Source organism: Martes martes (assembly GCF_963455335.1).
Source record: "Martes martes genome assembly, chromosome: 4".
NCBI lineage: Eukaryota > Metazoa > Chordata > Mammalia > Carnivora > Mustelidae > Martes > Martes martes.
This window is the reverse complement of record NC_137891.1, coordinates 37230163-37241458: the sequence shown is the minus strand read 5'-3', so window position 1 is coordinate 37241458 and position 11296 is coordinate 37230163. Positions and strand designations below refer to the sequence as shown.

Below are 11296 nucleotides of genomic sequence, written 5' to 3'. Positions count from 1 at the left end.
GATTACCCTATTTTAACTCCATGTCGACAAAAGAAAAGCTGTGAACAAAGACAGTTTTTTCCCCACATAGTGCACACAGGTGTGACTTAGTGGAAACAGTGGAACTCAGCCAGGTCTTCAGTTCCCTAGTGTAGTGCTCTATCTCCAAGCTCTGCTTCCTGTTCTTGAATACAGTCATTCGCTAAAATAGACACACCTGGTCCCAGCACCTTGCAAATGGATTTTTCCTTTCAGTATTTCAAAATACATTCATGTATTGATGAAGGCATTCTCTGGGAAGCCATCTGTCTGAAATTTGCAGTAATAAAAGCCTTGCTAGTCCTTTAGGTACTCATAATGGTATCTGTTACTTCATTCCTCTACTCTTTTCTCCTACTTTTTTTCCCTTATTTTTTTCATTCATTCATTCATTCATTGACAAGGCATGTGTTTGTGGAGGATCTACTATGTGCCCACCACTAGGTATGTAATAGTAAACAAAATTAACTAGTCCCTGAAATTATGGATCTTGCCATCTGGTAGGAGACATAGTAACAAAAACAACAAGGTTTAAATTTTTCTGAAATGGAGAGTATGTAGATTATGATTTTAAATGACCTCTGGAGACATATTCCCAATGTTCAAATCCCAGCTACACCATTTAACACACATATGTGTGATTTTTGTGCAATTTTGAGCAAGTTACTTATCTGGGCCTCAGTTTCTTTATCTTAAAATGGAATAATAATAGTACCCACTTTACAGAGTTCTGAAGATTAAATGAGTTGATACAGAGTAATGCCTAACATATACTAAGTGCACATAGAAAACTACCAGGCATTGGGGCGCCTGAGTGGCTCAGTGGGTTAAGGCCTCTGCCTTCGGCTCGGGTCGTGATCCCAGGGTCCTGGGCTCGAGCCCCGCATCGGGCTCTCTGCTCTGCGGGGAGCCTGCTTCCTCCTCTCTCTCTTTGCCTGCCTCTCTGCCTGCTTGTGATCTCTGTCAAATAAATAAAAAAAAAAAAGAAAGAAAAATACCAGGCACATTCTAAGCATGCAGTAAGTGTTATCTGTGCATTGATATTGCTTAGAAAATATTAGGGAATCAACTAGTTAGGTGATCAGTATTGCCATCTTAATCACCATTATCACTGTCATCCAATATACGCATCTCACCTTATATACATGGTTTGTTCGCAGGATCTACAAAAATGGACATAGCACATTTCTGGACCCAAGAGTCCTGCAATCTAGTTAAGAGATAGAGCAAAAGGCTTAAAAGAAAATATCAGTAGAAGGTAACATATGCTAAGTACCAGATAAATTATATAGTATGTCCTACAGGATTGTAGGAGAGAGAGAGGAGTTATTGTGGGCTCATAAAGGGAAGGCTACATAGAGGAAATGCCCACTATACCATCTATTATTTAATTCCACATCCCCATGTTGGTCATCTGGTCAATTACTTTGTCATTGGAGGTGCTACCTGCAGTCTCTCTGCCCCCCAGTCCCTACTCCCACTGCACATTTTGATCACATTAATTTTTCTCAAGCACTGCTTGTCATTTATTTACTTGGCAAGTTCTTTTAATGTCCCATTGTATATAGCAGTGTTTCTCAAGTATTAGTGTGTGTAAAATTACTGAGTTTGTTATAAGTGTAGGTCACCAGGTGTCAGCTTCAGGTAAGATACTTTTGGCATGGGGCCTGACAATCTCTATTTTAACAGGTGCCCTAGATTATTTTGATTCCGATGGTCAAAAGGCTCTGCTTTCAAGAAGACTGGCCAAAAAACTAAGAATTCCATTTTCTTAACCTGTCACCTAGAATCTTGCTTTATCCTACCTTTGCAGCCTCATCCTCCACTATTCCCTTAAAATATCTCTTTTATTTGAGCTAAATGGGGCATTTCCTTTGCCATACATTTACCCATGCTCTTTCCTATCTTTTGTCTCTTCATTTATGTGGTTCCTTCAGCCTCAGTGTCTTTACTGCCATTTCAACAAGTCTAAATCCTGGTTTCTTTCAGTCTTGGAACAGATGTGTTCTAAAAGCATCTTTAGTAGAGTATCTCTAACCTAGAAGGTAAGCTTCAAGTTTAACTGATCTTTGTGTCAAATCTTTCACGCAGGAACCTAAATAAGCACCTTGCAAATGATTCATTTCAGTTTTTTCTTAATTCATTCATTAAATATGTATGGGATGCCTTCTGTGTACCAAGCACTATTCTGGGTGCTGGTGATAAAGTAGAAAAATAAACATGCAAAAAGTCCTCTGTTTTTGTGGACCTTACATTCTAGTGAGACAACTGTAAGTAAATATTTTAAATGTTTTGAGAAGAGTAATCTGGCAGTGTTATATGGGATAGGTTAGGAAAGGGAAAGACCAGTGAAAGAAACTAATTAAGGAACTTTTATAATTAGCCAGTGGAGAATGGAAGGGCCAGTGAGAATAAAAAATACAAAGGAAACAGCAAGAATAACTAATGAAGTGAAGGAATGACCAACAGTATACTTGGTAGGGACCAGGAAGGTGTATTTAGTATTCGAGCCTTTTGGGAAGGAACAAATAAGAACTTAAGTTGTAAAGGTGATATTTTGGAAAATATATTTTAGAATGTTATGGTGATCTTTTATTTCTTTAGTTTTTTATTTATATGTATTTATTTTTGGACCAGTGTAAGTTATTCAATCCATCTCCCACCATGAGCAAAGGGATGGAAGATCAGTATACTGGTCAACATTTGATATAAGTAAGGAGGGTGAGCCTAAGGTCCCATTTACTTTTATGGTCCATGTACAGAGTCCTGGTCCAAACCACTGCTGTGGTCCACATTGAGTAGTGGTCCAGGTTCTCTTTATTCATCTTCATGACCATTCGGACATGGATTTACATGAGAGTTACAGTATAGAGTATGATTACCATCTCTCCAGGGAAAGGGCTTGGACCTGATGTGGAGATGAGGGTGGGAGATGAATTCGGGTCTCTCGTGTTTTCTCTGATGCCAGGTCAGAAAGATGTTCAGTATGCTCACTCCTACGCTGAAGAGTGCTAAGAAGTAGATGAGGGCCTTCCACATGCCAGCTGAGCCCTCCTTGCCATGGGCATCACTCTTTGACTTGGACCGCCCAGCTGTGCCCTGAACCATCCTAGCAGCCCAGAAACCCAGTACCCACCTGCCATTGCCATTTTCAAGTTGGACCTATGGTGATCTTTCAGATGCATGACATTCATAATGGAATATCTAAGTAGAAATTCTCAAAGACAGAAATAGTAAGATCTTGTAACAGTTCATCCCTCCCTTCTCCCTTTCTGTAACTTAGCTTCACTAATATTCCAGTAGTCTCAGCCGTCTCAGAGCCGAAATCCTCCCAAGAAATATTCTACATCTCATTTTGGTTTTCTGGGGATGTGGCATGACTCCATGTCTTAGCCCACTATTCTGTCCTCCAAATATTTGTGCAGAATGAGGTCTAGGCCCAACCCCAGAAAACCATCTCTAATTATAGCCCTCCCTTGAATTGTTCTTAGCTGATTGGGGGTTTGGTTTGCTAGAAGAACTAGGAAGACATCATAATTAAACTAGAGAGTCCTTTGGGACTTTGGGTATGGTGGTGCGTGTCATGATCTCCCTATGTGACGATCACTGTGTTATTTACGATTCTTGGGAAAATAGGCAAAGTTTGGAAGTCAGATTATTAAAGCATTGGCATAACACATAGATGGGTTGGGAAGCTGCTTGCATAACCTGGAAAATCCTCTTTTCCATTCTTATAATTGCTCAGGCAAAAAAATTCAAATCATTTTTGTCTCCTGTCTTTCTCTCATAATAGTCCAACAGTCCAATCACTAGCACATACAGGTGTGTGTGTGTGTGTGTGTGTGTGTGTGTTTCACATAAATTTTATGATCTTATTTCCCCCACTAAGATGTAAACTCCATGGAGACAAGAACTTTGTTTCTGCTGTATCCCTAGCAGTACCTGGAACATAGTATATACTCAATAAGAATTTGTTGAATGAATGAATAATGTGAAATATTTTTTACACATTTTGCATAATAATTTTGATATTGGCTCTATCTTCAAGAAGCTCAAGAAGTCTTTTTTTTTTTTAAAGATTTTATTTATTTATTTATTTGACAGACAGATCACAAGTAGGCAGAGAAGCAGGCAGAGAGAGAGAAGGGAGGAAGCAGGCTCCCTGCTGAGCAGAGAGCCCGATGCAGGGCTCGATCCCAGGACCCTGGGATCATGACCTGAGCCAAAGGCAGAGGCTTTAACCCACTGAGCCACCCAGGCGCCCCTCAAGAAGTCTTTAATCCCAACAGAATTATCATAGCTTAAGTCCAAACATTAAGCGTACTTGACTGAGTGACATTATCTTACAACTATCATTTTAAAAAATCTTTATTCTTTAAGTAGCTTAGAGACATGTAAATTTTAAATACTAAGAACACTCCACTTTAATGATGCTAATTTGATAAACTGTTGTGAATATGATCTTCTGAAATTTAGTATTAACAGGAGACATTCTGATAAGATCATCTAGTAATCATATAACAGCTATGATTAAAATTTATTAAAAATTTATTAAAAAGCTTTTTGAGAAAGTTTTCTCAGGAGTTTCCAGACTTACCTACAAATTTAATGTTTATAGAGATGATGCTTGATACTTGGGAGGACTTAATGTACACTTTTCTTCTTAACTTCTGAACGTTTATTCAAGCAATTCCACATAATCAAGAATATCCTTAAGATATGTGTTGGGTTACCTTCATTAATATTAAAAAAAATTGTTTTCTCAGAACAGCAAGAATTACTTAGGACATATCAGCATATGAAAATTAACTGGTGGTGTAGGACTAGCTGACCTCAACAATTGTTAGGAATATTTACCTGATTTAGAGAATAGTTCAGATTTGTGAGGATTAAAGGGAGAGGCTGTGATCAAAGCAGTTTGTGCGGAAGGGTATTTTGGCCTAGTGATGATTTTTATGGAGTAACAGCACAGAACAAAACTCTTCTAATGGAAAAGAAGAATCGGCTGCAGGGCATAAGCAAATGTTTTTCTCTAACATCTTGACCATTTTGCATTTCAAGCCCATTGCATGCATCATTAAGGTATTGACAACATGAGAATCAGTACAATACACAGAGAATCAATATGTAGCTTGAGTTCAGTGTGAATTTGATCTGCTATCATGGAGTTAAAGGGTAGCCAAGAAGTTTGTAAGTGACCCTCTATTCTATGTCTTGATGGACTTCAGTGAAATCAGCTACCGAGTAGAGAATACTGAGATTCAGGTTTAATTTGAGAAGAATCTACAGTTAACTGAAGCAAGTTTGTTTAGATTTAGAAAATACAATATATAATAATGAAAATCAGTTCAGTATTTTTATTAAATAACCATGTTCTATTTGGCAGTGAAAACCAGCTACTGGATAAAGTTAATTATGGATATACTGAAACCATTTTCATTATTTTTAACTTGTACTAAACCTAGGGGAAAATTCATTTTAAAAGCATGCTCTTGCTTCATTTCCATAAACCCTACATAGTTTCCGTAAAGGAGTATATGTGATTTGAAGGATAAAATAATCAAATAAGAATATGTATGTATTTTTATCAATAGAAAGTTCTCCAAGTTCAACTATAGTTTTCTTATCAGAAAATCAGGTTCATAGTTGCAAGTCAAAAGCCCACTAGAATGGTTAATGAGCATACTCTACTTCTGCCGTGCTGCAGAAACTAAATGCAAACTTTTCTGTGACTCCTAATGGAGAATGCATAGGCTCGGTAAACTTTCATCTGCTTCAGGGTCAGGGCTGATTCAATCTTAAGGCAAGTTTATGAGAGTGGCTGATGTGATACAGTTGTTTCTAGTAAAATCAGACTAGCTCTAAGGAGCCAATCTAAGTCAGTCTCTGAGTAAAATTCTATGAGAAACAGACTCCAACTCAGACACAATTGTAAACCCTGATATAATAAGGACTTGCAGCTGATTTAATCCTATTGAAAATCTTTAAGCAGCCATGAGACAAAATGGTTTCCACATTGACATCAGTGGAATGAACCTTGGGTTTCATCAGTATGAAGAGTAGTTACCTTGTGACACACAGTAGCCACTTTTTAAGAATTAACAGTGTGGCCATTTCAAAGCAGGTTGTTGTTTCTGAGGTAAAGGCATCTGCTTTGATTACGACCCAAGTTCCCAGAATGTGTCAAATTTTATTTTTCAAAAACTGAATTCATTACAAAAAGCAAACAAGTCAAACTTAAAATCATAAGTTAGTATAAATCAATGATATCTAGTCTCCTTGAACAAAAATGACCGACCGATTCCAATTTTATATGTGACAGAGAAAGAGAGGGAAAGAGAATGAAAACTTCTGTTTCTGAGTTAAGACCTTCTATGCAAAGTTTCACCTGGAACTATTTTTTTTCATGAATTTAGAAGCTCCTGAAAATGAGCTTATGCTATGAAATCATATATGTATAAAAGGACAGACAGACACAAAAGTTTAAAGGTCAGTACTGCAGATAAAATTTCAATAAGTAGGATTTGAACTTGTGTGGGTAGGTTGGTGTGTATACTTTTTTATTTATTTATTTGACTTATCATATTGAAACACACTGATAATGATCAAGGTATTATAGTCCATTTAGCACCAGAACAGGTCCCTTTTTGTAATTTACAACTTTAATTAGAACAATAGACCAAACATGGGCTACTGTAAAATACAACCTTGCCTGAACTATCTCCATGCTTCTTTTATTGCATTTAGCACTGGTCTTGAAATATGAATGTTTGAACTGATACTTAGCAAGCAGTAGTGGCCTCATACTGTTACTTCAAAGAGCCGGAAAAGTAACTTCATGAAAAGGAAAACTTGAAACTATAGTACTCTTTACCATTCTATTTGTTAAGCAGTGATGGGTATCATTAGTTCTGCTCTTTTGCATAATTACTGCAGTATTGTGAAAACTTTTTTTGCCATCCAACTGGGAATAATTATATTATGTGGGATCTGGTAGAACATTTGGCTTAGAGAAATAAAATATAAAAAGCCCTGATTTTCTAAGCACTCTATCCGTAGTACCAAGTGCACACAGTGCTTGTGCAAGTTTTGTTTTTAAGTAAAAAACAACTTGGATTGGTGACACTTACGGAGATGTTTCATGCAGAAGGCAATTTATTCTTCTAATTTTTTAAATTAATGTGCTTAGATAAATTTTACCTAGCATGTCACTGACCTACTCTGGTAATTCATGTATAAAATGACATGTTTATTAAGTGCGATGCTGATATCACTGAAAATTTGAGACCTAAAGATATATACTTTCTTATTTACTTGCTTAAATGTATTCATCAAGTTGAATTCTCTTGCTGATTGTTACAACAATTTGCTACTTATGTAAAGTTTCCAGAATATGCTATCTCTGTGTTAAAGGTATATATAAAAACCCTCTCCTAGCAACACCACCCCACCCCAACCCCCAAACCAAACTTCTAAAAGATACAGCTAGAAGAGTATGTTTGCAATGTTTAGACAATGAGGCATATAATTTTTTCAAGTTTGTAAAAACTGCATTGTAATTCTAGTATGTGAAGCCATTAAAATACTATAATCAGTTTTTTAACTGATTTTTTTATTGTATTTGATTTTATAAGATCTTTACTTCTTTGAAAACATTACTACATTTTAGCAAGGACAGTAAAATTAGAGTAAATGTCACAGTGATATACAGATGTGTTTGTCACTTTGATTTTGTGGTTTCACACTTGATTTTTCATAATTTAGAAGATATGAGAAATGATTGGCAAACGATACTCTGATAAGGATTAAAGTTCCACCATGATGCATGGTGGAAATACTACTTCAATAATGCTGTTATAGAACCATAGTTATGGTAGGAAGGTGGGAAAATATGTAGATACATCTATGCTCATGTATAGTTAAGGTTTCCTTAAAATGATCAAGAAATTAAAAGAAGTAATGCAAATTAAAACATTGAAATAGATGCCAAATTACCCTTTGTTGTCATCCATCAAAGCAAAAATTGTATTTGTTTTACACCTGTTCATTCTCAAGAGGCTGGTTTAGACATATTTTTCTTTAAAAAATTTAAATATCCATTTATTTGCAGCATTTTTATTAGTGAGGCAGACTCTTTGAAGGTGCTCCTAAAAATGTCAATATGACCAAACCGGAAGTTTCAGTCAATCAACCTTATCTTTCTCTGCTCCACAAGGCCATGGAAGAATGTCTAACGATGTCATTTGAAATTATTGTAATGCCTTCTTTGGTACTGTTACATCCTTGAGTATGGTTTTAGCCACTGCTCCTGAGATACTGTAGCTCTTGCCAGACTCCAGGGTGAGCTTGGAAACTTACCTATCTCCATACATGAAAAGGAGGAATTAGCTACAGCTCCCCAGCTACTAGTACAGCTTTCAGCACCTTCTCCATGGTGGCTCGTATCTGTGCTGTGGAGAACTGTGAAAGGATGGGAAAGTGCACTGAAATGATCGAAGAAGTAAACTATCAACTTGACATGTTTTCCCAGCCCTTGAAAAATCTTCTCATATTGAAACCCATTGATGGTGAAATTGTAGAATTCCTCTAAGTACCATCTGGTTGTGCTCAAGGCTTTAAAGCTGTTATCTCCGCATCCAATTTCAGAGTCCTATCCTTTTTTCTTCACCAAACTATCCATTTGTAAGCCACAAATATTTTTCCAGCTCTTTCAGATTTTATCTAAAAGTATATTTTAACAGTATTTAAATAGTTCTTAAACAATAACAATTTATCTTGATAGATGGCATGCTGTGTTTTTTCATTTTATTTTAATTAGCCATTGTGGAACCAAATTCCCTTTTGTTTTAGCCTTTTAAATATTGTTTAATTATAGTTATCATGCCAGATATCTTAAAGGTTATTTTACCAATACAGTTTCATTTAACATAACCCATATGGAATCAATAGCCCAGTTTCCTAAAGTGAATGCTTGGAAAATCTTACATTCATATGTTAAGAGTACACATCCTTTCCTCATTAGTTGGAAAGTACAGGGATTTTGGCACGGGTTCTGTGTGGAAGCATTGTGCAGCTTTTATATGGATTTTGTTTTTAGCCTTTGATGACACTGTTTAGAATAGGAAGTATCTAATAAGTAAAGCATTTTGTCTCAAGTGCTGCCAGTGTGTTTAATATATGCCTGGAGGTCTGAAACATTATCTTCTTCACTGCAGTAATATGCATTTAATTCTCTGAAAGCAGAAGGTCGAACTTTTAAAAGGGACGCAAAGTACATTTTCAAACAGAATAATTCAAAACATATGGAAGAGGGGACCAGCGTAATGTACAGTTGGTTTTTATGGTTTAATCATGATCATGTTAATGCACACCAGTAGCTAATTAAAGAAAACTTTTATTGTTCATTTTAAATGAGTTAGGTAAAGAGTGGGCGAGCTGATATAACAGCACTGCCCCAAGATCCGTGTTTCTGCTGCCTTCACTAAGAGCAAGCAGATACTGCTCTTTTTTGACAACTTAAATTATTAGTCCCTTCAGACGATAATAAAGCAAAAGTTATTTTCAGAGTTACTACACTGTGAACTTTTCTTTTTCCACAAAGGAATAGTAAATTGATGCCCAAGTTTAGGGCTTAGCACACATAATTAATTATAAAACTTTTCTCAAGAGCAGGCCAGATACTCTTTAGTATAATAGATAAATCTGCAATGAACTGGTGACAAACCAATGGATTTTTAAATATGTCTCAGAAATCATCAGCTTATTTATTTCAGTGCTGCAAATAGTGTGGAAGCTTAGAAAAATGGAGGAAATCTTGGCTTTTAACCCAGTTTGAAGAATTTCGTTGCCTAGGACTGAGAAAGTTGTACTTTTTTTTTTTTTTCTCTCCCCAATAAGAGTCAGAGTCTTTCATTTCTGGGTCATTGGTTCAAATTCCATTCTGCTCGGTAGTGACTAGAATTAGTTACCATCTGACTTCTGTTCAGTAACCTGCGTGACCCAGGCTGATAGCTGCCATCCTGCCCTTGCTGGTTATTTATATCTCAAGATCAGGCTACTTGACATTCACTAGAGCTGAATGTGGCAATCTCAATACACACTAGGGCTGGGCACTGCGTATCTACCTACGGGCAGTTTGTTTTGTCACATTAACACCATTAGAGAACCCTTACTTTAAGGAAGGAGAGACCAGATTTTCAATACAAATCTCTAAATCAGAAAAAGAAAATATAATTCTCTATGCATAGAAAGTAGTGGAGTTAAGTGGGGTCGCCTTTCCTGATGGAATGAAAATGGTTGAGTTCTGGATTTGAGTTTGTCTCAGAACTCAATGTAAAGGAATTCTTTATTATGTTGTATACAGGTACTTAGTTTGTAATGTGTCAAAATGTGGCCAGTAAATCCTAGACTAGTTTTTTCCATGTATTATTTGAGAATTCCTAGTTGGTAATGGATTTGGAGGTATATTTGAACTTTTTATAACAGGGATAACTAAAAGCTTTAAAATTAAATTATTTTGATGATTGCCATAATTTTTTTATTTTACTGAATTTTTTAGTTAAATACGTTCACTTTTTTATTCAGTCAGCACATAATTATTAAGCTCTGCAATGTTATAGGGAGTATGGTATATGCTAAGAATACTAATGGCGTTGCGTCTTACCCATAGCCTAATATCTGACTGACCTTGGACCTGTTTGATTAATCTTTCTAAGCCTCAGTTTCCTCACCTGTGAAATGGGAATAACACTACCCCCTTCAAAGGGCTGTAACACTTAGTATAGAAATGTAGGTGTGTGCTAACAACATTTGGCAAATAACAAACATAACTCAGTGGTATTTTTTATCTTCAATTGCTTGCAATTGAATTGCTCTGAGACAGGACACAGAGTGAAAAGTGCTGTGACAATAAATACTAGCTTGTTATGAAACTGTAAGAGCTGGAAAGACTAGCACCATCTGGAAGGGTTAAAGAAGTCTTTGCAAAGAAGGTGACTTCTTTTTTTTTTTTTTTAACTTACCCTTTATTGCATGCCGCTATGTATTATGTTCAACACATTAACTCATTTAATGCTGAAGCAACTTTGTGGGTTGGGTGTTAATGTCCCCAGTGTGAAGTTGAGGACCCAGCAGAGACTGTGAGAATAACCAAGCAGAAGTGTGACCAGCCCACAAGGTGGAGAGTACAGATCAGGAAAGAGCCCATGAATATATCTGGAAAGACCTTAAAGAGTACAGCATATGGGGAGGTCTGTGTCCACATGTATGTATATGCTAA

General features: G+C 36.4%; 1 protein-coding gene across 1 annotated transcript in view; it reads left to right on the top strand.

Annotated features, from left to right (window-relative positions):
- The window catches only part of VPS13B (vacuolar protein sorting 13 homolog B), a 611735-nt gene that overhangs the window by 390760 nt on the left and 209679 nt on the right, over positions 1-11296 (top strand). The window contains exons 23-24 of the mRNA XM_080801635.1: positions 8397-8593; positions 11130-11267. Coding sequence (XP_080657761.1) covers positions 8397-8593; positions 11130-11267 — 335 coding nt within the window. The remainder of the gene's footprint in view (positions 1-8396; positions 8594-11129; positions 11268-11296) is intronic.